We start from the raw sequence: 27,456 nt of genomic DNA on the forward strand, positions 1-27,456 counted from the left end.
GGGAGCTGCCAATGTTCGGCAGTAGCAGTGCATTGCTACTTTCTTACACTTTGGACTTGTGATTCACATGCCAAAAAGGGACCAAGTATAGCTGCAGTACAACATAGGATCTCAATTAAAGCACAAGAGCTTGGACGGGCGTTGTGGCGTTACCCACATTTCTATTCCCCTAGGTATGTCTGATTGAGTATGTCTAGAGAGTGCGGAATGTTGGACTGAGTGGGTGTGGCTGGTGATGCTGTGGGAAGGGGGGAGGAGTCTATATATCATAGAATCATAGAATAGCAGATTTGGAAGGGGCCTACAAGGCCAATGAGTCCAAGCCCCTGCTCAACGCAGGAATCCACCCTAAAGCATCCCTGACAGATGGTTGTCCAGCTGCCTCTTGAAGGCCTCTAGTGTGGGAGAGCCCACAACCTCCCTGGTTCCATTGTCGTACTGCTCTAACAGTCAGGAAGTTTTTCCTGATGTCCAGCCGGAATCTGGCTTCCTTTAACTTGAGCCCATTATTTTGTGCCCTGCACTCTGGGAGGATCAAGAAGAGATCCTGGCCCCCCTCTATGTAACAACCTTTTAAGTATTTGAAGAGTGCTATCATGTCTCCCCTCAATCTTCTCTTCTCCAGGCTAAACATGCCCAGTTCTTTCAGTCTCTCTTCATAGGGCTTTGTTTCCAGACCCCTGATCATCCTGGTTGCCCTCCTCTGAACACGCTCCAGCTTGTCTGCGTCCCTCTTGAATTGTGGAGCCCAGAACTGGATGCAATACTCTAGATGAGGCGTAAACAGGGCCGAATAGAGAGGAACCAGTACCTCACGTGATTTGGAAGCTATACTTCTATTAATGCAGCCCAAAATAGCATTTGCCTTTCTTGCAGCCATATCGCACTGTTGGCTCATATTCAGCTTGTGATCTACAACAATATATGGGGGAGCTGAGTGGCCTGAGGTGTTCAATTGGTGATTGGGTTTGGAGGGTAGATGTGTTTAGCTGAGTGATTTCTTGTCAGGAGTTGTGTGAGGAGTGAGTGAAAATAAGATCATAGGGACTAAGGATTGTTATTATTAGAATTGTTACTACCAGTATTCTTAAGAATAGGCAGGAGTTGAATGGAATTTGAAGGAACTAAGAACTGTAAACAACAATAAAAAAATTCTTACAAAACCATGTGTCAGTTTGGCTGTGTCTCCTGCTATATTGGTTCATAAATAAACACATTACATTAAACCTTCAGCCTGCTATATTCACAGAAAAGCCTTTTCCAAAACTCCTTACCTTTTTCCTCTGCTATAAGCGAAGGGGTATACCTTTCTTTTTACCCCTTCCTCAGGTATTCAAGTGGTGGTGCTTAGCCTGAGGGAGGTGTGCGCGGCAAAGCCTTGTGTGTGAGGTGGTGGCGTCACAGGCATTTTTTTAGGAGCATCAACAGATGCTTCTCTCTTAGTGGAACCATCACACTAGGTCCAATTCTTCAGCAATGACACAGCAGCTCTGTGACCGCAGATTGTGCAAGGTAAAGGGTCCCTTGCGTAACTTCCCAAATATGATATTCATGTGTTGCTTCTAAAAGAGTTTGCTAACCACGGGGAAACGTTCTTACTTTGTTTGAATAGCTGGCATCCAACAGCTAAGCTAACAAAACCTCTCTGTTGGTAGAAAGACCCCCTAGGCCAACCAAGCACAAAAAGAAAACCATTTCCTTCTTTTTTCTGATTTAAATCTGCTTTGTGTTTGTGGAATGCCTTCTAAAACTTCACCCTGGTTCTATGCAGAATTAGACATGCCCATTTAAATCAGTAGATTTAGGCATGCCTAACTGAGTTGGATTAGGCTGTTACTGTTTTGTAAAAGGGGGACATAGGAATGATGATATAAACAATACTGCATAACTTAGAGCCTTCAAATGAGAACTGAAATTCTTCTGAAAGACTATAGTATTGGTATTATTATTTTTATTTATTTATTTATTTATATAGCACCATCAATGTACATGGTGCTGTACAGAGTAAAACAGTAAATAGCAAGACCCTGCCGCATAGGCTTACAATCTAATAATACCTATGGATACATTTGGGAAGAGTCATCTGTCTTATATTACAACGGCCATAGAAGCAAGTTAATTTCTTGCCTTTAAATGGATAAGAAGACAGACACGACATTTTAAAATCTGTGAAGGCTGTTTGATGACAGTGTTTATTGTGGCTTGTTACTCATCTAAGGCAAGTTCTGCAAAATAGTAGGTTTGCATGATTTCTGCATGGTTTAGCTTGAATGGGGAAAAACCTGTCATAGAAGGCTCCTATAGGCTAGCAGCTATGCCGTCGCCAACTCACCTCCACCAGTCCCAGTCCTTAGAGCGGTTTTACAACTGTTTTGAAAAGGTTTGTGATTTTGTCTGGGTGAAGGCAAAAGATGAATGAAATTTATGTATTTATGAATCAGCACAGTGTGCCATTTTTATTTGAAGAAAAGGAAAGAAGAGAGCCTGCCTGATGCATGAAGGGAGGAGCAATGACTGGATGCCATTCAACTTGCTCATGTTTAATTCAAGGTGCAAATGTGGCCTTGACTCTGCTGTATTTTTTTTTAAATCCTAGCTCTATCTACACCTCCATTTTAAAACCATTTATCTACATGCCTTAAGTTTCTAAGTCTGGGAAGTGCGGGCAGCAGGACTGCTGACTCTTCTCTTTGTTAACAGTAGGAATGAAATGACATAGAGTAGTGGAAAGAAGCTGTTGTATGAAGCACACAGCCACCAAAGCATGGAGAGGCTCCTCAGTTCAACAGCGATCATAATATACGCTACAACTAGCTGTGTATGACACCAGGTCAGGCGTTGATACAGCCATCTCTGAAGCTGGGATTTTGCAACTGAACCAAAAAAGTGATGAAAACGGTAATCGGCTTTCACCATCGCAGCCCAGCACAGAAACCCAAAGACCTGGCCAGGGTGGAGGCCATGCCACCAAGCAGAGAAGGCAAAGGTGGCCAGCACAGGACAGGAATCGCTCCGCTGGAATATGAGCCTTCTCAACCACTGAGCCGTGCTTTTGTTCCACGTCCGGGTAAAGGCAGCAATTGTGTTGGTTGTTTCTAAGGTCCAAATGTCCGTGTCCAGGAGGACGTCATCGGCAGTCTCTCCACGTTGATCATGTCCAAGTTTCAGACCCAAACCAGCAGCAAGGAAGAGGGACTCGTCGAGCATCCAGTGAGAGTAATACGTCAACCTGAAGAACAAGGCTGAAGTCCACATGACATAAATGCAGCCAAAGTGAGTGCAAGCTGTTAGATCGTCCTGAGGGCAAATGTATCCCCCCAAAATATTCCTCAAAAAGCCCAGAATCAGAGCACCCAGGCCTTTTTGAGTGACATCCCAGAGGGAGCCTAGAGAATGTGGCGTTCCGGAATACCTGATCCAGGCCTGAAATCGGTTGAAAGAACATAGGGGGCCTCCCAGCAGGGTGGGGAACGAGAGCAGGTAAGTACAAAATGGCAGTGCCCGGAGCAGTTGCTGCCAGGGGCCCCCCTTCTCTTCCTCACATGGTGACCCCATCCTCACTTTTCTTTCATGGATATCCAGAGCCAGCAAAGTGACCCTCTGGGTCATGAGCATGAGTGCAGAAAGCGTGATGGACAACCTGAAACAGAGCAGAGGTATTGCTCAATGTAAGAAGAGCAAGTGCTTTGCGTTTATGAGCCCTGGCTTCCAGGCCTTGGTGCAACCTGTGGTATTTTACCCTGGCCACAATCTAACAATTAACTTAATGAGCCTGCAATCCCCTCAGGCGTCATTCTATACTGAAACCAAGGTCATCACCTGTAACTGAGCTGAATGCATATTTTCCCTGTTTCCGGTCTCCACTGTCTTCCCCCCATCATTCTATTGCCTACCTTGTATCAAATTCTAGACTGTAAGCTCCTCCGGGCAGAGACCTGACTTTTTGTTGTTACTCCATAAAGCGTCATGTACAAGATGGGAATTAATTAGTACTGATGCCTCCTGTTAGAAAGGCAGACAGGAGAGAAAAAAACAAAAAAGGCAGACCAGAATAAGTGTCTACTAGTCCCTCATGCACAAGGTTAAAGGAGGAAACCACACCCTTCTTTGGTGAAGAAAAGGTAAAATGGTTTTACTCACAATGTGCTTGCATATAATATGCTGGTACAGCGTAACGGTGTCAAAGAGGTTTGTTTAGTCCAATTCTGTTCTATAATGCTGGCAGGACAGAAAGCGCAAACACAACTGCTCCAAGCATTGGAGTCGGTCAGAGAGAAGGTTGGGGTGGAAGGAAGGGGAGGAGCAAAAGGGGGGAAATCACAGGAAACCACATTGTAGGCCATAAAGATCCTAAGGCTAGCTGTGACCCAAATTCCCATGAACTACCTAACTGCAACACTGAACTTGCAGGTGCGGGTGCAATATTCCCCGAACGTTGATGGTGAGAGAGAGAGATATACACTGGAAAAAATAAACAAAGAAATGAAGATGTAGACAAGACTTCAATTTGGACCTTTAGTAGCACTTTTTCCTTCTTCCACTACCTGCTCTTTCTGTTTCACACTGAACCTGAAGAAGTGTTCTGTGAAACTCAAAACTAGCTCACTGCTTAGTGATGATTATTCTGGACAGAATAAAGAAATCACGCTTCTGTACTTGTTTATATTGGATATACTTCCCACAGCACTCCGTAAAATAAAGTTAATAAGAAAGAAAACCAAAACAGTAACATTTATATTGCCTAGGAAGGGATCCTCTGGCTAAGAAGGCCCACAACTGCCTGGACATCTGTCTACACACAAGTTGCGCATCACACCTGCGGTTCCTATGTACACTAAAATAATGCAAAGTAAACAGTTCTAGAACAAACTATTCCTAAAATTGTATCTGGATAGGGATAACCTAGCTTCAGTTGTTCATAACTTCCAAATTAGATTACTGCAATGCCCTCTACATGGGGCAGCCTTTGAAGACAGTCCAGAAGCTGCAGCTTGTGCAAAATGCAGCAGCCAGATTGATAGCTGGTGCAGAGAGGTTTAAGCATATAACACCGATTCTGGCCCGCTTGTATTGGCTGCCTATATGTTTCTGAGCCCAATTCAAGGTGCTGGTTTTAACCTATAAAGCCCTACATGGCTTGGGACCGCAATACCAGATGGAACGCCTCTCCCAACATGAACCTACCCGTACACTGCGCTCAACATTTAAGGTCCTCCTCTGAGTGCCTACTCCGAGGGAAGCTCGGAGGATGGCAACAAGGGAGAGGGCCTTTTCGGTGGTGGCCCCCCGACTATGGAATGATCTCCCCGATGAGGCTCGCCTGGTGCCAACATTGTTATCTTTTCAGCACCAGGTCAAGACTTTCCTCTTCTCCCAGGCATTTTAACAGCATTTAACAACGTTAAGTTTGTTTTTAATGGACCCCAGAATTGTTGTTTTTAAATGGATACTGTTGTTTTTATACTGTTGTTTTTATGTTTTTGATGTTTTTTTTTAAATTTTGTATACTTTTTAATGTTTACCATTTTTAACTGTTGTAACTTATTTGGTTGTGCAAGCTGTGCTGCAGGTTACTAAATCGGAACAATCGCATTTTTACCTGGTGCACGCCACTTCTTGAAGGTAATATTCTCTATAATGCAGCCAAAGATGACACAGGGTTTGCCAGCTCATCTGGAAGAAGAATGCCCACTTGTGGACTTGGTGTGCGCCAGCTGAATGGATTACCGCAACAGAGCAAAACGCAGGTACGAAAAGCAGCAGGGCGTAACACCCCATGGAAGCACAGGCTAGAAGGAAACCACCTACCAAGAGGTAAACATATCTAAAAAGAAGCAGAAATGCTTCCAATGTCAGTAAGCCCATTTTTCAGCGTGAGATGTTACCTGATTTTACGGAAGCTCCAAAAATGGCAGAAAAAATGATTTCCAAAATCCTGAACTAATGTTACATGAGACACATGGGTTTCCCAACTTACATGGCAAACGTGGGACAATGTGAATATGGGCGCACGGGGCATTTGCAGGGGAGAAGTCCGGCTACACCTTCTCCCCACAACTCTTTTCCCTGGTTTTTCCCCAGCCAGGCTGATTTATTAGGTATGTATTTCTTTAAAATATTTATATCCTGCCTTTCCTCAGAAGAGATCAAGGTGGCCAACAAGTGGTATAAAACCATACACTGACTATTTAAAACATCATTTAGAAATTAACATTAAAACAGCAATTAAAAAATTATGTAATGGCCAGCTCAGAGCACAGGAAACGCTGTGACAGAGCAAAATATGCTCCATTGGACTTGATATACTGTATTTCTTCAATTCTAATATGCACTTTTCCCCCCATATAAACATCTCTAAAAATGGGGTGTGCCTTAGAATCGCAGGTGTGTCTTAGGGTGTTGTTTTTTTCTGTTGGTGGTACTGAAATTAGTGTGCGTCTTATAATCGATGGCGTCTTACAATCGAAGAAATACGGTAAATACCAGAAGGTGGTTTCATCTCTGAAAACTAAATAAAACGCAATTGTGAGAGCATTTCACTGCTGGCTGGCGATTACTAAGACCAATGTTTTTGGATTTATTAAGACCAACGTTTTGAGAAAGAGATCTTCGAAACACTGAATATCATGAACTTTGTTAGTATGGTCTTTAAAACAATGTTTAATTACTTTGACTGATTTGGTCTAGATATACTGGTTAAGTATGTGAATTGTGTATTGTTTGATTGCATTTTGCTCTCATTACAAATGGGGTCCTAGTTCAATGTATTAGCTGGTTTAATATACATGTGAATGATTGTTAATCATATTGAATGTTATACTGCTACACTGATGTGGCAGGGAATTGTTTTCTGATTTGTATTATCATCCCATTGAATACATTTAACTGAGTATATAGTTGTGTACAAATTTGAATAACAATTATTTTATTGATTTAACTTTATTCCTATGGTGGTCGCCTCTTGGAGTTCTTTTTGTTCATATTAATTCCACCACTGCCTTGCGTTTATTTGCAGAGACAGTTAAGACCAGTTCAGTAACACAACCAATTACAATCCAAAAGCCTTCCTTAAAAAAGGACGGTTTTCAACATCTTAGGAAAAGTTACTAAGGAGGGGATGAGACCGGCTTCCCTTGGAAGGGAATTCCACAGTCTAGGCGCAGCTATTTGCTGCTGAATTTCAGCAGGTGTCATTTGTATATATGGGGAATCTGGGGAAATTCCCTCTTCATCACAACAGTTAAAGCTGCAGGTGCCCTGCCCTCTTTTAAATCTGGTCACTCTAGTATAGCTCCTGCAGCTTTAACTGTTGTGATGATTCCCCATATATACAAAAGACACGTGCTGAAATTCCCTTTTCTATGCAACTGTTAAAGATACAGGAGCCCTGTCCTCCTTTTCGTATAGTCACCCTAGTAGTAATACATAAAATAAGCATACATACCTTGCATTTTCAGACAGACTCCTAGAGGTGCATAGATAATGAAACAGAACAGCGAATGGAAAGGCAGCCAGCTGGTAGAAGGCTGTGGCCTGAAATAAAAATAGGATTTCCCAATTCATTGAGACCCGGCTTCTCAAAAGGCTATTTTGCTGGTGGTCTTCCAGTTTTGTCTCACCTAAGTAAAGGTGTACATCACTGTCTTTCCCCTATATTGGGGTGGGCTGCTAATGGAGGCCACCCTAGATAGCAAAGGTCAGTCTATCAGAGTTAAAAACCAGTGTCCTAAGGAGTCGTGGATTTCCTCCCTGGATCTTCTGAATTATAAAGTCAAAGGGGGAAAAAAGCAAATATATACTTTGTTTGCCTAAATGCCATTTTTGCTGAGCATCTGTGCCATGAGGCTTAGATTGTCATAACTTACATACTTGTTCTGCTGGGTTCCTTCCGAATACTGATTACAAGAACAGGTGGGAGCAGAGATAAGAGCCTAAATCCCAAAGGATTTTAACATCTCCGTGACACAAGACATTGCCATATTTTAAAGAATGAAAAAAGCATAAACTTGCTCTTACCCTTCCTCCATGGTTGCTATCATGTGCATGCTGGTTATAACAGTGTAAATGACGATAACTGTAATAGGCATGGAAAAATAATTTAATACTTTTGATGTGAGTGGGTATAAGGGTCAATAAGATACTCAGTTGAATTCCAAACTCTCCAACTGTCCATATCTACCATGGATAGTTCTGGAGCTAAAAGCAGATGTGGCGGAGAGTGATTTTTGGGGGGAACCATAGTTGGGGAGGAAAGGTATAAATGTCCCACCTCTGTGCACAGCAGTCCCTTCACACACTTGCCAGCAGTTTTTGTTGTTGTCGGAGTTTCTGATAACACATTTATAGTCATGTATAGCTTGACCCTTAGCTGAGTAGGGATGCAAATTAAGGTCACGCCCTGTTTCAAACCAACGACTGCTTTCATCACATCACAACATCAGTGTGATGTGTAGTAGAGCGTCAAAACAGGGCCAGGGAGACCCAGGTTTAAATACTCACTCAGCCATGAAACTCGCCAGGTGACCTTAGGCCGGACACCCGCTCTTGCCTTGCCTTACCTCATGGTTGTTGTGGGGGAACTATGGACATCGCCTTGAGCATCTGTTGGGATATAAATGCACTGGCTCTCCTTATTTTACTTTTTATTTATTTATTTATTTATTTTGTAGTTCTCTCCTTATTTGGCGAGAACCACAAGCATAAGTTGTGTGGTATAAGCCCTCTTCATGCTTTAATTGCTGCCCTCTTCAGAAATTCATTCCCCATTGGATTAAGATTGCCAGAAGGAGAGCAAGGACCAGCCCATTGGTTGCATCCTGGCCACCTGTCCCTGTGGCCCTCCATGTGTCAGAGAGGTAAGTTCCACAGCCGAGAGCCTTCCCTTCTCTAATAAGCTCCCAGTGCAATTTTGAAGCTGCGTAGGGGAGTGAACTTCTGAATAGGGCTTGTCTGAGTGGGCTCAACCTCAACAGTCGTGCCCCTGGCTATCCACATGGTGCCTGGTCCCTGAAGCATCAGTTCTTCTTCTTCTTTGTCTTCTTTTTTAAAAAAACCCATTATTTTCTATAGTCAGTGGGTAGCCAGCTGGGCATATACTTTGCTACAGCAGATTGTTCCATTATATATAAAATAATCCTTTTCTATAAGAAAATGGTGCTTATTCCCAAGTAAATGTGTTTAGCATGAAGGCAGTGGAAGCAAACCCCAATTTATGCCTGAAGTCATGATGCTGTGATTTAAAATGTCAAACTGCACATGCTATATAAAATCAAGGTTGGCAAATACTTTCATCTTGATCGGTTTAACATATCGGAATGGCAGTGACAGTGGGCTGAGAAGAGAATTGTTAGTTGGGTAGCTTACAACTGAAGTAATACACAGAGCCATATAAGGTCTAAGAGCTCCATCACACCAGAGATTTATCGTACTCTTGCCATGCCTGGTGTGTGTGTGTTTGCAGTGCAGTACCTTTTCCGTCTTATTTTGGAGCAGGGAAAGTCTGTTTTAAACCCTCCGTGCACAATAAAGCAGCTCCTCCGTCTTGTTGTATCGGACCATCCTGTTTTTGTTGTGTGTGTGTGGGGGGGGGGGGTGTCAAAGGACAGTCTCGCTAACAAAAGAGGAGGGTGGGGTGGTTTTCCACTCAACTGCTCAACTGTGAAGGGGGAGAGAGGTCACCTGAACACCCCTGCGGAGAAGGCAAGCGAGGCTGCTGCCACCCGTACCAAGGACTTGGTCCCATTCAACCCTATGGTTCTTACTCCTGAGTAGACATGTCTAGGTTTCATGACCATAACAATGTCAGCTTCCCGATGCCATGCCGACATAAACTTCTCCGAAAACTAATTGTGATACTTTCTCTTCACTTATATTGTTTAATATGATCTTAGGGGAAAGTATATTGTGTTGTTTTACCATAATTGCGCAGTTTCAGGCTGCCGTACTATTGTATTTGCGCAGAAATATATATTATATAATTTAACTGCAGGGGGAAGGAGAACGTAGGGGGCAGGGTGGGAGATTTTGCCTGCGATACAGGTGAAAAGATACATGAGCTGAAATAGTGCAACAACGCACAGACATGGAAGTGCCCAGCACTAGACTCGCTAAGGAAACAGAGGGGGAAACCATGGACTCAATCCGGGAGGGAAAAGTAGATGTGATGGAGCTCTAAAATTTCCTAGCTGCACAACTAAGGCCTTAGCTAGACCTAAGGTTTATCCCGGGATCATCCCAGGGTCGTCCCTGCCTGCTCCCAGGATATCCTGTGTGTCATTTATATGAGAAGGGATGACCCCGGAACGATCCCAGGATAAACCTTAGGTGTAGCTAAGGCGTAAATGTCAGTCGTATTTTGAATAGATTCATTGAAATAAATGGGATTTAAATCAGATTAACATTGGATACAACCCAGTCAGTGTGTTCAACGGCTGCCTAAGGACTGTAGCCCCGTTCCCCCAGATCTACACTATTGCTTTAAAGCGCTTTATAACAGTTTTATAGCGCTTTAAAGCAGTTAAAGCACTTTATAACTGTTATAAAGCTCTTTAAAGCAGTAGTGTAGATCCGGGGAGGGTCAACATGTGGAGAGTGGAGACCCTTTCATGCCCTAATTCAGATTTCTCCAAACTGGTGCCATCCAAGTATGTCAAACTGCAACTCCCAGCATCCCCAGCCAGCATGTTTGCTGGGGTTGCTGGGAGTTGTAGTCCAACACATCGGGAGAGCATCAGGTCGGGGGAGGCTGAATCAGGTGTGAAGCGGACATGTTTTTCCTGCCAGGGCGCCATTCAATAGTTGCATCTCTCCTTAGCACCGCCTTTCCACGCTCATCACGACGAAGGAATTTGCATCTGTTGAATTTCAGCCTGGCACAGCTATGGACGGCATGGTAAGCTTTCCAAAGCTAGCGCCAACTTTGGGCGGAGAGTATTGGCTGACTTGATTTGGTGATGCAGCCGCCACGTAAGCACGAAAGCATCGCCATTCGCTCGTTTCCTGACGGAGGCGGGAGATGGGCGCAGCCTCAGGACGGCTCGGTCCCGCCCTCCTATGTTTCTCATTGGCTACGGAGCGCGCCGCGGCGTCCTATCGAGCGCCAGGCTGATGAGTCGATTCTACGTTTACCTCCCCCCCCCGCCCCCCGCTTTCCTTTACGATCGTTCTAGCGAATCGGCAGGCTGCGTTGTCGCAGGCCGAGCAATCGATGCGCGAGCAGACAAGATGGCGGAGAAGGCGCAGAGGAGGTGAGCTGCTTAGGTCCGGTTGTGGTGGGCTCAGCCGGGGAGGTGATGTGGCCGTGGGTGACAGGGCTAGATCAGCCTGTTTCCCATGTCTCTATCACTGGACTCTGATATCTGCCAATTTTGGGCTATGCTTCACGTATCGGACGGTTGTGGGCCCCAATCCGCAAGGCTTATGCTACAGTAGGGTGACCATATGAAAAGGAGGACAGGGCTCCTGCATCTTTAACAGTTGTATTGAAAATATAAGTTCAGCAGGTGTCATTTGTATATATGGAGAACCTGGTGAAATTTCCTCTTCATCACACCAGTTAAAGCTGCAGGAGCCCTGCCCTATTTTAAGTCTGGTCACTCTAGTATAGCCCCTGCAGCTTTAACTGTTGTGTTGAAGAGGGAGTTTCACCAGGTTCCCCATATATACAAATGACACCTGCTGGAATGCCCTTTTCTATGCAACTGTTAAAGATACAGGAGCCCTGTCCTCCTTTTCATATGGTCACCCTATGCTACAATAAATCTGTGGAGAATAATAATAATTATTATTTATTTATTATCTGCCTCTCCATTTTGATCGAGGCGGGGAACAACTATGTATAAAATGCTGATTAAAAACATAGCATACATTGTTAAAACATCCTAAAAGCATCCTAAAATTCCACTGGATAAACATGCCGGAAGGGATCAGTCTTTATAGCTTTCTTAAATGCTAAACAACTGTTAAGTTGACAAATCTCCTCCAGCAGGCCATTCCACAGTCTGGGAGCAGCAGAAGAGAAGGTCCTCTGGGTAATTCCTGTCAGCCTAAGTTTGGCTAGCTGAAATAGATCCTTCCCAGAGGACCCGAGTGTGCGGGGAGGATTGTACAGGAAAAGGTGATCCCACAGGTAGCCTGGACCCAAACCATGTAGGGCTTTAAAGGTGATAACCAACACTTTATACTTTGCCTGGAATTCTCCCACTTGCATTTCTTTCTCATTATTATTTATGTTTTTATTTATTTTGCCATTTCCTCAACCCCTCCGGTTTTGTAAAGTTGCAGGAGAGTCCTGTATTATTATGCACCTAAAATGAAAGTAGGCACTGTAGAAAAACAGCTGAAACAAAACAAAGAGACCCTAACAAACTAAGCCTTTTAAATAACGCAATGCAATAGTTTAACATTGTCTGCTTTTGTACATCACCTGCATGCAGGAGCATCCATGCACACTGTGGGCTTTAAGGAAGGGCAATTGCATCTCTCTCTGACCCTGTTCAGACAACATGTTAAGCCACTGTAGTTCATTTGGGAGAAGGCAGTCCTTCAGATATCCTGGGCCCAAACTGTAAGGGCCTTTAAAAGTCATCATTGACATTTTGAATTGGGCCCCAAAACAAATCAGGAGCAAGTGCAATTGTTTCAGGAAGGGAGTCGCATGCTTCCGATTTGTGGCTCCTGCAGCAATCTAGAACTATTGTAGTGTCCAAGCACTTTTCATAGGCAACCCAGCATAGAGCACGTTACAGTCATCCAAACACGATGTAACTAAAGCATTTACCACTATGGCCAGATATGCAGTCTGCAGGAGCAGGTATAGCTGTGCAAAGGCACACGTGGCCACAGTTGACACCTGGGTATCCAGTGTGAAAACTGGGTCCAGAAGAAACCTCATGCTATGAACTAGTGTTTTCAAGGGGTATCTAATATTGGTCGAATCCTCATTTCTAAATCAGCTGTTCCAGCTGGATATCAGAAAAAACTTCCTGACTGTTAGAGCAGTATGACAATGGAACCAGTTACCTAGGGAGGTGGTGGGCTCTCCCACACTGGAGGCATTCAAGAGGCAGCTGGACAACCATCTGTCAGGGATGCTTTAGGGTGGATTCCTGCATTGAGCAGGGGGTTGGACTCGATGGCCTTGTAGGCCCCTTCCAACTCTACTATTCTATGATTCTATGAACATGAGCATCTCTTTTCTTGTCTGGATTAAGGTTCAATTTGTTTTGTTCTCATCAGATCCATTGTCAACTTCAGGCACCAATTCATGTTTTGTTCTCATAAAATCCCTTATCAACTCACAGCCACCCTGGTGTGAGATGAAGTGGAGCGAGAGAATGAGGTCAATGTCATCTGAATATTGATGACAGTGAAGTCCAAATCCCAGATGACCTCTCCCAGTGGTTTTATGTAGATAATAAAACAGCATGGAAGACAAGATGGAACCACATGGGCTAACAGCCAAGACCCCCGGCACCTCTTTCTGGATCAGTCTGTCTAGGAAGGACTGGAGCCACTGTAATATTACGCCCCTCAAGTCCCATTCCAGCAAGCTATCCAGAAGGCTACTATGGTTTGTAATTATAAGATTCTGAATTGTTCTAAGCTTGGTTGTAATCAGCTGGGTTTACTTCCACATACACATGCTTTGGTGCTATTTCTCTTGATCTCTTTTTCCAGTGTGAAGATTGCTCCTGGAGCTGTTGTCTGTGTGGAGAGTGAAATCAAAGGAGATGTGACAATTGGTAAGAAAATGTGGTATTGTTACTGTTGTTCTTGAAAACTGTACTTAGATTAAGTTGCTCAAAGCAAGAGTGAGCTGAAATAAGGATAGGAACCAGGAGCACCATTTCAAATTTCAGTGGTGAAAGGGAGTGTCACGATTCACAGCAAGGTTTAAAATCATAAAGAAGCAGTCTATTTCAAGAGCATTTGTTGTAGTTATTTTTCAGATCTCATACTAAATCGAGCAATGCATTAAAATATGCACTTTTTTAAAAAAAGAAAAGAGGTTTGTGCCTTTTGGTGTTCATATTTAGTAGATTGGGCTATTTATTTGGGCTGAATCAGATGGTCTTCCTATCCTGCCTACTACTGTCCCACTAAACATTCACATTGACATAGTATTTAAATGAGTTGTTTGTTCCTAAAAGAAATAAAGTCCATGTGCATATGCCCCAGATCTGAGACTGAATATAGGACATCAGTCATGCTGTTCAGATTTAATTGCATTGGATTTTACGTATGCATTCAAGACAGATGGTAAGAGTGGGAAAACATCATCCCACACAAACAATAGGTTCATTGTTTATAACAAAAATCAGTGGGTAAAACCAGTAATATCCCCTCCCTCCCTCTATATGTGGTGCTCCTGTTAGGAATGTAAAGAACTGACATTGTTCTAACAGTCCAGTCCACTGCTTGAAAACACAGTTGATGTATCTTGGGTACTAGTGTGAAAAATGAACTCTGCTCACATCTGCAGATTTCTTTTTGGTTCCATGTCACAACCATATATTGACTGAGACAAGTTGATGTCTTTAGATGTCACTCTTGCTAAGGATCATTTGGTTCCTTGTAGTATTTTTGGGTCCTGGACCAGGAATATTCCTTGGGTGTTTTCCACAGGGCCTCGGACAGTGATTCACCCCAAAGCACGGATAATTGCAGAAGCTGGACCAATAGTGATTGGAGAAGGTAACCTCATAGAAGAACAGGCAATTATTATTAATGGGTTAGTATGATTCGATACATTGAATTTTCTTAGGTTAATACATTTGTACATTGGCAGTTCATTAGTGAATGCAACCAAAGTGCCAATTTTCATGCTGGACTCCATATGGCTGCAGGTCCAACGAAGTATATTACTGGCACAAATGTCAGTTCTATATTTAATAAATTTGAGAAACAGTTAAAGGATATTTTAGCTGATTGATGATAAACTTTTTAATGTTATATTTAAATGTGCATATTGCTAAAACCTTCGTTTTGTTGGGCATAGCTGTCTTTTTGAAATACTTTGGAAGTGTAAACTAAGTTACAATTCAATAGAAGATAAGCTATCATTTATTGTTAGAAGAAAAATACATCTTTTCATATTTTCTTTTTCATTTTTTATTACAATACACCAGAACCGAAACAGTACTAAAATTAAATATGTGCCCTTAGATCACTACTGATTACAATTTTCCTTCGCCAATTAAATTAGCTGTAGTTGATCTACAGATTAAAATTTACAACCTTAATTTTTAAAATGTAAAGAAAAGCATTATTTATATTTTTATTCCGTCTCCCCCCCACATGACTACATATCATAACTTTCCTATTCCTGCTGCTCCCTTCCCCCAGTGGTAGAGGAGTCACTTTGCATGCAGAAGGTCCCAGCCTCAGCCCCCCCCCGTGTCTCCAGTGAGAATGTTCTTGGAAGCAGGACCTGGGGTGGGAGGAACCCTTCCTTGACGTCTTGGATACCACTTTCCATCATTCATTCACCCTCTTACTAAATGAGCACCTCTCATTGGCTGAGAACAGTTCCGTTTTTCAGGAATTATTTACGCTTACTGGAGTGTAAGGATGAGAAGAAGGGAAAAGTCACTTAGGCCATAGCTAGACCTAAGGTTTATCCCTGGATCGTCCAGGGGTCAAACCTGTTCATCTAGGTGACACACAGGGAATCCAGTGCTCAGGCAGGGGCGAACCCTGGATGATCCCAGGTTTAACCTTCGATCTACCTGTGGCCCTAGTGGGTACTGCCACGACACAGGCTCTGAACACCAGACCTCACGTCTGCCACCACTTATTATGGGGCAACACAGGCTCTGAACACCAGACCCGGCCGAGGCTACTCCCTGCTCAAGCCAAGCACCACCACTTGATACGCCTGAGGCAAGGGATAAGAACCACCTTCCTCCAAACTATGTGGAGAAAGGGGTTTAAAATGGAGAATGGATTTTAATATATATAATAATGCGCTGTGAGTTATATCTGCTTAGGTGAATGATTGTCAGAGTGGGTGCTAAATGTGTAAACTTAAGATGATAAATGCCAAACAGACACGTGGGATTTTTGTGGTAGTTTTAAAACAAAACAATCAAAATTTATTTTTAAAAGTTCATAAGCTTTGTTTCCAATAACAACATTTAAAAACCTTTTTGAAACCTTCCATACAATCCTGTCACTCTCACATTCGCGCTTTCCTTTTTCTCACACAATCACTCTTGAACTTTCTTTATTATCAGTATTGATTAATATACTTCCACTACGTGCACACCACACCCTAAAGACACCACTCAATACACTGACCCTCAAATTTCCCAGAACTTAAGTACCATAAATGCAGAGAGCACTACTAAGAGTACCTAACAAGTCTCCCTGAAAAGAACAAGAACAAGAACTCCCAAATCCCATCAGTCATTCCCTTATATATCACTCCTCCCCCCTCCCAAGACATTCTAACTCCGCCCACTCAGGCCAACATTCTAAAAACCACAGACTTACAAACTGCAGACATACATTTGGAATTGACTTGTGGGGTGTAACGCCACAGGTACCACTGCAGATCAGTAGTGAATCTCCATGATAAGTCCTCATGTGTTGTTTTGTGTTCGATACTGGAAGTCATATGCCATTAAAGAAAGCATGTATCAGAAGCCTGAGAAAGAACATAGCCCCTTACAACTCTTACATGCCTTCAGTAGTTCACTGCTATAGAATTTTAATTTGATCGCACAGTGTTTAATGAGATTTTTAAAACCCATCTCATTTAATTAATTGGGTGATGAGTTGTTTTCTAGTGTTCTCATGACTTTGGGAGATGAGGTGGAGAGAGTTAGGAAATGTTTCCAGGGCAATCCTTTGCATGTCTACTCAGATGTAAGCCCCATTGTGTACTCTGCTGGTCTCCTCTAGCCTGGCAGAGCATATTGATCTATGGCAACAATCAGCTGTCCTCACCAGCCCTCAGTCTGGTGACCTTACGGATTCTGAAAGAAGGTGAATCAATGGACTTCATATACTGAAGAACTCTCCTCAACTGATTCCATGTTTCCAACCTAAACCGATATTTTAGGAAGCTGTTCTGCAAACCTGCCCTTCATTCTGTTTATCCACAGCATATTTTAGAATTGCTTTTTACATACTATCATGATGTTTTTACAGTCTTCTTACAAAAGTTACAAAACGTTCATATTTGTTCCAGCATTCTAAAAGAAGTAGAAGAGTTCTGGGTGTGGGGAGGAGTAAAAAATCAAAAGCAAAGGCTCTATCAAATACCAAAGTTTAACTGTTCAATCCTTATAGTTGTCAAAGATAAAAGATAGTTCTCAACATTTTTACAAGTGCACGGTATGACTTTTTTAAAATGTAGAAATTTTAACGTAGAATTTCAATTTCTTTATAGCTATCCTGAAAATATTACCCCGGATACAGAGGAGGTGGGAGCCAAACCAATGATCATCGGCACCAATAATGTGTTTGAAGTCGGCTGTTGTATCCTTCTGAAGCACAATATTAAAAGATGGGGAAGGTGTACAGGATAGAGACGGTTACAGGAGAATTAAGTAATGGAAAGATCAGTTCTGTGATGTAATAATTCCTTAGCTCATTTTGCACAAGGGGGAATTGTGTGGGTTGTGTGTCTTATCCACAATAGCACATTAGTCATTCTGTATCTCTTAGTAGGTTTTTGTATTCGAGGGTTTCCACTAATGCTCTCAGACTGGGTTCGGACGACGCAATAGTCAACAGGTGATTAAATAGTCCACTGTTGCTTAAATAGTTGTTGACTATTTTGTCGTCTGTCGAGCCTCTTCCACACGACGATTGGTTATTTCCCAGAAATGACCAATGCAAATAATCAACGACGTGCAGAGTTGACTGTCTGCACAACCATTGATGGTTGTGTTGTGTAGTGGGCTCCGTTGACTACTTCATGTGCCTACAGAGTTGTGAGGCAAGAGCGGCAGAAACTCCTGCCACTCTTGCCCCACGGGGCTCTGCAGGCACGTGTCAGGCGTCCCGGGATGGGCGTGTGGAGCTGCCAATCATGCCATCCCTGGGAGAGACGCCGCGATCGGCAGCTCCCCATGTGCTTTTCAGGACATGCACATGCTGTCCCTGGTTGGCGTGCTGCAATATGTGGCTCCCCACATGTTCCTAGGGATGTGCATGTCCCGTCCCTGGGTGGGGTGGGGTGCCACGATCAGCAGAAGGATGTCTCCCGCAGTTTGACATTACACATCAAGCCGTGGGAGATATCCTTGGGCCCCCCCTCCCAGATCCATTATGATAAGGGGGTGGGGTGGGGGGTGGCAGGAGAGCTTCCATCCCCCTGACCCCGTATCTGACAGCTGCAGGAGAGATCCTTGCGCTGCCGCCAACCGCCCCTTCTCCACAAAGAAGCAGTTGTGAGGAGCAGGAGAGATGCTCCCCCCGTCCCGCTATCCATTTGGATATGGGGTTGGGGGGATGGAAGGAGCTCTGCCATCTCCCTGACCCCATATCAAAATGGATCATGTCTCCTGTGGCTTGGCGATGTCTCCTGTGGCTTGGCGCTCTGATCGCGGCGCCCCGTCCCACCGAGGGACAGGACGTGCACACCCCTGGGAACACGTGGGGAGCCGTATATCACAGCGCCTCACCCAGGGATGGCACATGCCTTGAGAATCTCCATCCCACTGGGTCCTGACAGTGGGGGGACCTGGCACAAAGGGGGATTTTCATGGGAACCAGTGCCGCTATTCTGTGGGCAGGACAGAGAGGGGGTTGGAGGTGGGCAATAGTCAACACTGTGCTAATAGTCAACTCCACGGATGACTATTTAGGGGGGTACCCAAGGCGACATGATGATAGTAATCCATGAAGTTGACTATTAACACTGGGTTGACTATTGTGTTGTTCGGACGCAGCCTCTGTGTGTGTGTGTGTGTCTGTCTGTCTGTATATGTATGTGCGTGCAGTGAACCCTAGTGACATCTGGCAGCTGCATCCATATTCAAATGGGATGTGAAATAAATGTATGCGCCACATGCTGCAAGATTCACAACAAAAACACATCGCAAATATACGGTGAATCCTCTAATGTGAAAAGAAGCCTGAATTTTGAGTAGCAGTCTCTCTATTGTTCAGCTTTCTATGTTAAAAGGCTTCAATATTTGAACTCCAAACTCGAATGAGCAGTTCTAAATACATTTATTGGATCTATTCTAATCCAAAGGGCCAGGTAACAGAAACAATAACCCTTTCCGACACCTCAAAGCAGAATAAAAATTCAGCATTAAAATTATCCACCTTTTGCTAAATTACCTTAACTTAAATATGATACCCCAATATTTGCGTCACGCTGGGCACCATTTTAGCATGACGCGCACAGGGACCCAGTTTGCTGTGGCTATTCGTGTCATTTAAATCCAGGCGGCAGGGGTTGTTTGAGCATTGGACAACCCTCCAATAATCCATGGCTTGTTTAGGGTTATCTGAGGGTTGTCTAATCCTCAAACAACTCCTGCTGCCTGGATTCACATGACATAGGAAGCCGGGTGCCCATAGATGCCATGCAAAAATGGCACCTGCAGGCACCCAGCCTAACATGTCAGCCTCCCGTGGTTAAATTAAGCCACAGTGGGCTGCTGTGACTGCTTGCTTTGTCCATTATAACTGCAGTTTAGAACTATGGAGGCTGCAAAGGGCTTTCATTAGGAGGAATCTAGGGCAAAGGAAACTTACAAACTCAACACATTAAGTACATTTCTTAGCTATGACTTTTAGATTCTCAGGCAATGAAAATGGGAGACAACAATGTAATTGAGTCCAAATGTAAGTATGTGGATTAAGTAGGAAATTGAATAACGAGTAATTTTATATGTTTCCAACTCTTTGATTGCGCTGTATGCTCTCTGTATGTTTTCAAGGACTACTCTCACAGCTGATTGTGTTGGAATGGTTTATGTGACACTCTGCATTGTGCATTTCACATCTAGCCCAATCCTAAGCATTTATGCTTGGGCATAAGTCCCTAGCTGCATGCTTAGGATCGTAGTGAGCTTTTTAGATGTTCCAGTAAGGAAGCGGTTTTCCAGCTGTGCCCTGAAACCTTAAAGGCATGTCCCTCCATGTGAGGACCGGATATGGTAGACAATCTTCCATGAAGAAACAGCTTTGCACACCATTACTAATCTTCCCCTGAACTGCACAGCCACAAAAGAGTGTTGGGGTTGTTCTGTGCTAAAGTCTTATTTTTACACGAGGCAACAGTGAGGCCTAACAGGCCTGGCAAGAGGAGAAGGTTATCAATGGCTATTAGTCCTGATGGCTATGTGCTACCTTTGCTATCGGAGGCAGTCAGCCTACGTACAGCAGTTGCTGTGGGAGGGTGCTGTTGCACCATGTCCTGCTTGGGGGTCCCTAGCCGATGGCTGGTTGGCCACTGTGTGAACAGAGTGCTGGGCTAGATGGACCCTTGGTCTGATCCAGCATGGCTCTTCTTCTGTTCTTATGAATTGTTGCCCTGAACATACCCAGAATGCTCTGCGATGTGCTGGGTTTTCCTGGCAAAATGCACAGGAGCTCTTTGGCAGAAAAATTAAAAAATAACCCTCTGCAGTAAGGCAGATTCAGACAAGCAAGTGTCTGAACATGTAACATTTGAAGGCTGTGACTGTGTTTGCTCACATTCATCCCTCCTCGTTACCTTCCCATTTCTTTTGTGCCTCCCCCACTGTTGAAATTTAGATTGAAAGCATCTGAGGGAGCATTTTTCAACTATAGTTCATCCAGAAGCTACAATGGCAAAGGGCAGAACTTGGCAGGTTAAGACAGATCCATAGACTATTGGAATTGGTGTTTTAACTTTGAAAACTCTTCTCCCTCAATTCTTTGTCCATCTGCAAATGTTCATAATTTTGAAGTTTTCCTGTGATCTGCTAGAAAGTACTGAGAGTGACAACTTAAGAGCAGAGTACAATTGGACATGGCTGGGCTGGGATGCCATGCAGGCTTGGAAGTGATCCTTTTCATTAGTGGGACTCAGGAGTGAGTGTGCACATAATTGCAACCCAAATCTGATTGTAACTTTTTGGCAAATGTAGAGGCAGTTTGATATGTTGACTTCTAGAAACTAAACAGCAAAAATGAGCGATGTTATGGGAGGCGGGCAGCGAATGGAGGACTTCGATGGTATCCTGCGTTGGGGATGGATCACTGCTGCCTATTCCAGATGGGGTTGTTATTTTGTAATGTGAGTCTTCAAGGTCTTGTCTCCACAGCGTTTGTGGGTAGGAATGTGATCTTGACGAGTGGCTGCATCATTGGTGCCTGCTGCAACGTCAACACCTATGAAGTCATCCCTGAGAATACGGTGATCTATGGAGCTGACTGCCTTCGTCGAGTGCAGACCGAGCGACCGCAGGTAGGCACGTGATGAGAGGTCAGCTCATGCTGTTCTGACCCCCTTCTGTTCTCTTGCAACTTTGCCAACCCAGTCTGGCCCGCTTGCTTCAGCTGATCTCTCAGGACAGCAGTTTGCTTAACTGTTCTGTCTCCCTGATGAGTAACGGCTGGCTGAGCTGCTGATGTAAAAGTCAAAGCAAGAAAAGCAGTCCAACGAAGGAGAAAGAGGATCTGGCTCTCCCCTTTTCTCAGTTTGCTCCTTTAGCTCACCATGCTTTTTGTGGAATAATAATCAACCTCTATTCCCTGTGAAGAAGTAGGACACTAAGGCCCCATTCAGGAGACATCTTAAACCATGGCTTTAACCATGGTGACTGTGGCAAAAAGCCTTATTCACCGTGGTTAAAGCCATGGTTATTATTATTATTTATTACATTTATATACCACCCAATAGCTGAAGCTCTCTGGGCGGGTTACAAAAGTTAAAAACAGAAATATACAAAATTTAAAAGAATAAAATACAAACAAAGACAATATTCTTTTAAAAATGACTTTAAGGTGTCTTCTGAACGTGGCCATAGTCTGGCAGAGGAACTTGTACTTGGGCAATCAGACATCAAACCAAGCGGTGGTTTGTGCTTCCAAATACCGTGTTTTAGACCTGCTTGTTAGCTTTTGTTTTCCATCTGCTCAGCACGCCATTTCTATGGTGCAGGGCTCTCTGTAGGCGGAGCAGCCACCATAACCATGATTGTCAATTCAGATGTCATGCAAAACAACCCACTTCAAACCATAGTTTCTGGCTTGTCAAGGACCTGGCAAGTGGGCCTGTTCAGCCAACACACTAAGCCATAGTTAGGCTGTTAACCCTTTTGGTTCGTGAGCGTTTAAACCGTGTTTATGTAGCCACCATGGTGAGGAATGGTATGTATGACACACGAAGCCATGGTTCACATGACATGCTAAGCCATATTGTTTAGCTCAAAATGCTTCAGCACCAGAGCTTGGCGTGGGGCAATATTGGCTCTGACCCTTGACTCTCTCCTAGTCAAGCGGAGGTGTAGGCCAAGGCTCTTCAATCTTTTCCTCCTCAGCCTGAGCCTTGGGGGCAAGGGGTGTGCTTTGGCCTTCTCTTGGCTTCTGCATGGCATGAACAACTGACATATGTAAAGGGACAGTTTTGCCCAAGTCTCTATTGCTATTCACACGGAGGAGAAGAGGCTTGTAGGGAAAACTGGGGGCGAGAAGAAGAAATTGAGGAGCCATGGATAGGAAGCCTTTAGAAGCTAGACCATCCTACCCCAACCAAAGGCCATGTTGGCTAGGAATTACAGGCGTTGTAGCACAACATATTTACAGGGCACCAGGTTGGGGAAGGCAGAGCTAGACCATGTGCTTCTTCAGTAGGACTGTGATTCTCAATCCAATTACCAGATCAGTTTGATTTTGCCGGGTAGAGCAGAGCATCAGCAACTGAGCTCAGACTGCCAGTGTTATTGCCTGCCTAGTGCCTTTTCTAACACCGTGCGGTTTCTTTTAGCCACAAACGCTGCAACTAGACTTCCTAATGAAAATTCTGCCAAACTATCATCACCTTAAGAAGGCCATGAAAGCAACTTCCACTCCTGTAAAGAGCTGAAGACCTCCCTGTGAGATTATGAAAATTGCAATGCAGATGGTCTCTCCTACTTTCAGAACTTCGTGTCTGCAAGCACCAATTATTATTTTTTTGCTGAGCTTACTCATTCCATTGTGCTACTTAATTTTATTTATTAAAACCATGAAAGATAAACCTCTGTGAGTTTGTATTCTTTTCAGGGGGCTTGGTTATCTGTATTTTCTGTATTTTCTAGTTCAGTGGTTCCCAATTAGCTAAGTACTGCGGACCCTTTGTTTTTCAAATGCCAAGCCATGGACATCCTCGTTTTTAAAAATTTGTTATCTTTACGGTAGTTACCTGTGCGAAGCAATTTTTTTTGGAGAAAATAAGGGGTAGCCCCTAATAAGCAAAGGATTTTAGGTATACTAAAAAACCAACCATAAAGTTTGTGATATTACCATGCAAAAATGACAATGATTTAGTTAGGAATATAAAAACGAATTTAATTTTACTAACATCTAGTTTACAATTGAACAAATTATGACATGTCTAGCAGCTACTAAACCTAAATGTGATGGGAGAAATCATGCCTCTTTTTGTCCCGAACAATCCCTTCCACATCCGGTTCAATATTTCCTACTTTTAATCTCAAATCTGGATCAACATCAAGCCGATTTCTATGCTTGTTCTTCATATAACAAAACGTCGAAAATGTTTGTTCACAAAGATATGTGGAACAAACGGGAACTAGATGTTTCAAAGCTTTTTCACCTAACTTCTTATAATCAGGAAAAACCTTCACCCAGTTTATATTCTTTGAAAAATGATTTCAATGAACCGTCACAAGTCATGTCAACAAGTGCATCTTGCTCTTCCGCAGATAGAGTGGTCAGCTGTACATCACCATATTCAAAAGGATTCTTTCTCCATGAGTTTTCAGGATTAGGTGCAGGGAAGTAATCTCTGAAGCTAGTTGCTAAATCACGCAGGTGCTCAGTGATGTTATATTTTACTTCTGGTAGGAATTCGTCGTCAGTGGACTCCAGAAATGAATGGTGAATATGTGAATGGTGCCACAGACCCTCTGGGTGGGTTACGCGGACCCCCTGGGGTCCACGGACCACCAATTGGGAACCACTGTTCTAGTTGATAAAGTCATGTTTTGATGGAGGAAGGAATTATTTAAGCATTTCACAAGAGAAGAAGAGCTTCCGTTGGTATTGAGGCACACTGGATGTCATAGGTACAATTCAGGCAAAGTTAAGCACTTTTTAAAGTCTTTTTGATTTCTATGGAAGATACTTAAACACAGGCTTACTGATCCCATTGAAATAATTGAAACTTTAAATGCTGAACTGCCCAGATTGTACCTTGTTTGTATTCGAGATCAACAAAGATATTATACGAGAATGAGTATCTAGTAACCCTGCTGGAATTGCTGTAACTTCCCTTTGGTTTTATCTCATTCTCTCAATCCAGATAACAGTTTGTATGTGCACTAGATTAAATAGCGAAAAAAAGTCTGCTCTTCACAACTAAAGCAATACTATTGAGTCTTTTTAGGGATACTGTGTGCCTTAACTTAATCAACCTCTATTCCCTGGTGGGGGGGAAAGAAGAACAGAGACTGCTGGGGCTTGCCTCTGCAGTCTCTCCCCTCACCTGCTGGGCATCAGCTGACCAAGTGCTCCACCTCTTTCTCCAGGTACATCTGCAGCCTGCCAGAGGCTGGGAAGGTGGGGTGTGTTTGGCTGGTGGGGGGGAAAGAAGAACAGAGACTGCTGGGGCTTGCCTCTGCAGTCTCTCCCCTCACCTGCTGGGCGTCAGCTGACCAAGTGCTCCACACTCTTTCTCCAGGTACATCTGCAGCCTGCCAGAGGCAGTGCCTCGGTGACGCACAGAGTGCGGCGCCGAGTGCACACTTGGCGACGCACTTTGCGACGCACATAGGAGCTACCATACTGCTGTACCTGCTGAAGATCTCCAACCAGCCAACCAGCAGCAAATTGTAAAATACATTTTAATTACTTTTTAATATGTGCCTGGGGAGCTCTGGGGGATACGGGGATGCCCACATAACTGTGGTCATGGGTAGGGGGAGGTATGGTGCTAGGGGAGGAACAGGCCAGATGAGGAGAAGAGGGGATAGATTCCTGACAGCTATTCCCTCTTCTGGTTCCTACCCCAACCGGATAGTTCCTGGCGGCCATATCAGCTTGCTCTCGGGTCTGGTGGTGCTGCTGCTGAATGCCAGGTCAGTCCAGAATAAAATCTCCCTCATCCATGATTTGATTGTGGATGAGGGGGCTGACCTGGTATGCATCACTGAGACCTGGGTGGGTGAACTGGGGGGGGGGGTTGCTCTCACCCAGCTCTGCCCTCCTGGGTACTCAGTGCAGCACCAGCACAGACTCGAGGGCTGGAGAGGGGGAGTTGCCGTGGTCTATAGGAATACAATCTCCCTCTCTAGGCTTCCTGTTCAGTCGAGTGCTGGTCTGGAGTGTTTGTACTGTGCGTTGGGTACTCAAGACAGATTAGGGATTCTGCTGGTGTACCGTCCACCCCGCTGCCCAACAGTCTCCCTGCCTGAGCTGATGGAGGTTGTCTCGGACCTGGTGTTGAGGACCCCCAGGATGGTGGTTCTGGGGGATCTCAACTTCCATGCCGAGGCTGCTGTATCCGGAGTGGCTCAGGACTTCATGGCTGCCATGACAACCATGGGGCTGTCTCAACATGTCATCGGCCCAACACATGCAAAGGGACACACGCTTGATCTGGTTTTCTCGACTGGGCAGGAGGATGGTGATCTGAAAGTGGGGGAACTAACATCTACCCCCTCGTCATGGTCAGATCACTGCCTACTGAGGTTTAGACTCTCGGCGGCCTTTCCCCTCTGCAAGGGTGGGGGGCCTATTAAAATGGTCCGCCCCCGGAGGCTAATGGACTCCGATGGATTCCAGAGGGCTCTGGGGGATTTTCCTGCTGATATGGCCGGTGCTCCTGTCGAAGCCCAGGTCGCTCTGTGGAATGCAGAGATGACTCGGGCGGTTGACACGATCGCACCCAAGCGTCCTCTCCCTCTGAGCAGAGCCCGGTCAGCTCCTTGGTATACATCTGAGCTGAGGGCGATGAAGCAAGAGGGGAGACGGCTAGAACGCAGGTGGAGGAAAACTCGTGCTGGGTCTGATTGAACACGGGTTAGAGCTCACTATCGAGCCTACTCTGTGGCGGTGAGGGTGGCAAAGAGGCAGTTCTTTTCCACCAGCATTGCGTCTTCTCAGTGTCGTCCGGCGGAGCTTTTCCGAGTGGTTCGTGGCCTGTTACACTCTGGGCCAGGGCGTGAGATAGTTGAACCCTCGGTAGCACGCTGTGACGAGTTTGCACGGCACTTTGAAGATAAAGTCGCTCAGATTCGTCATAAATTGGACACCACACTTAATGCAGCACCACTAGTAGAGGCATTCAGAGCGCCGTCCGGCTCAGTTTTATTGGATGAGTTTCAGTTATTGAGGCCCGAGGATGTGGACAAGGTGCTTGGCCAAGTCCGGTCGACCACCTGTGTGCTTGCCCCTTGCCCCTCTTGGCTCATTACATCAAATAAGGAGGGGATCGCCGGCTGGGTCCAGGAGGTTGTAAATGCCTCCTTGAGAGAGGGAGTGGTGCCGGCCTCTTTAAAAGAGGCGGTAATTAGACCACTCCTGAAGAAGCCTAATCTGGACCCGGAGGATGTTAACAACTACAGGCCGGTGGCTAATATCCCTTTCCTGGGCAAGGTGCTTGAGCGGGTGGTTGCAGGACAACTCCAGGCACTCTTGAATGAAACGGATTATCTAGATCCATTTCAATCGGGTTTCAGGCCTGGTTTTGGAACGGAAACTGCCTTGGTCGCCCTGTGGGATGACCTCTGTCGGGAGAGAGACAGGGGGAGTGCGACCCTGTTGGTTCTCCTGGACCTCTCAGCGGCCTTCGATACCATCGACCATGGTATCCTTCTGGATAGGTTGTCTGAACTGGGAGTTGGAGGTACTGCGTTGCAGTGGTTCCGCTCCTACTTGGATGGCCGATTCCAGAAGGTGGTGCTGGGGGATTATTGCTCTGTGCCGTGGCTCCTAAGCCATGGGGTTCCGCAGGGCTCTATCTTATCCCCTATGCTGTTTAACATATGCATGAAGCCGCTGGGGGAGGTTATCCGGAGATGTGGACTGAGGTGTCATCAATATGCGGATGATACCCAGCTCTACCTTTCCTTTTCATCAAACCCAGGTGAGGCAGTGACTGTTCTGAACCAGTGCCTGGGCACGGTAATGGACTGGATGAGGGCTAACAAACTGAGACTCAATCCAGACAAGACGGAGGTACTGTTAGCGGGTGGTTCATCTGTCCGGCGAGGTGATGTTTGCCCTGTCCTGGACGGGGTTGCACTCTCCCTAAAGGATCGGGTCCGTAGTTTGGGGGTGCTCTTGGATCCAGAACTG

General features: G+C 44.7%; 2 protein-coding genes across 2 annotated transcripts; one reads left to right on the forward strand and one right to left on the reverse strand.

Annotated features, from left to right (window-relative positions):
- Nucleotides 1-2,646: 2,646 nt before the first annotated feature.
- MBOAT4 (membrane bound O-acyltransferase domain containing 4) lies at nt 2,647-7,563 on the reverse strand. The gene is made up of 3 exons (XM_063128442.1): nt 7,445-7,563; nt 5,600-5,824; nt 2,647-3,640 (listed from the first exon to the last, which is right to left on the reverse strand). The coding sequence occupies exons 1-3, from the start codon at nt 7,561-7,563 to the stop codon at nt 2,647-2,649; spliced, it is 1,338 nt and encodes a 445-aa protein (XP_062984512.1).
- A 3,611-nt stretch (nt 7,564-11,174) lies between these two features.
- On the forward strand, nt 11,175-23,173 carry DCTN6 (dynactin subunit 6). The gene is made up of 7 exons (XM_063129048.1): nt 11,175-11,246; nt 13,678-13,742; nt 14,626-14,731; nt 17,396-17,484; nt 19,762-19,809; nt 21,258-21,400; nt 22,922-23,173. The coding sequence occupies exons 1-7, from the start codon at nt 11,224-11,226 to the stop codon at nt 23,018-23,020; spliced, it is 573 nt and encodes a 190-aa protein (XP_062985118.1). The 5' UTR covers nt 11,175-11,223; the 3' UTR covers nt 23,021-23,173.
- Nucleotides 23,174-27,456: the final 4,283 nt, after the last annotated feature.

The sequence above is a fragment of the Elgaria multicarinata genome, chromosome 6 (genome assembly GCF_023053635.1).
Source record: "Elgaria multicarinata webbii isolate HBS135686 ecotype San Diego chromosome 6, rElgMul1.1.pri, whole genome shotgun sequence".
Taxonomy (NCBI): domain Eukaryota; kingdom Metazoa; phylum Chordata; class Lepidosauria; order Squamata; family Anguidae; genus Elgaria; species Elgaria multicarinata.

What these genes read in the sequence shown, in the direction of transcription:
- DCTN6 (XM_063129048.1), top strand. Translation starts at nt 11,224, where the DNA reads ATGGCGGAGAAGGCGCAGAGGAG. An exon ending in GCGGAGAAGGCGCAGAGGAG is followed by an intron (nt 11,247 to 13,677) that starts GTGAGCTGCTTA and finishes CTCTTTTTCCAG; the next exon opens with TGTGAAGATTGCTCCTGGAG. An exon ending in TGCAGACCGAGCGACCGCAG is followed by an intron (nt 21,401 to 22,921) that starts GTAGGCACGTGA and finishes GGTTTCTTTTAG; the next exon opens with CCACAAACGCTGCAACTAGA.
- MBOAT4 (XM_063128442.1), bottom strand. Translation starts at nt 7,563, where the DNA reads ATGAATTGGGAAATCCTATTTTTATTTCAGGCCACAGCCTTCTACCAG. An exon ending in AGTCTGTCTGAAAATGCAAG is followed by an intron (nt 5,825 to 7,444) that starts GTATGTATGCTT and finishes GCTTCTTTTTAG; the next exon opens with ATATGTTTACCTCTTGGTAG. An exon ending in CAAGAAGTGGCGTGCACCAG is followed by an intron (nt 3,641 to 5,599) that starts GTAAAAATGCGA and finishes GCTCTGTTTCAG; the next exon opens with GTTGTCCATCACGCTTTCTG.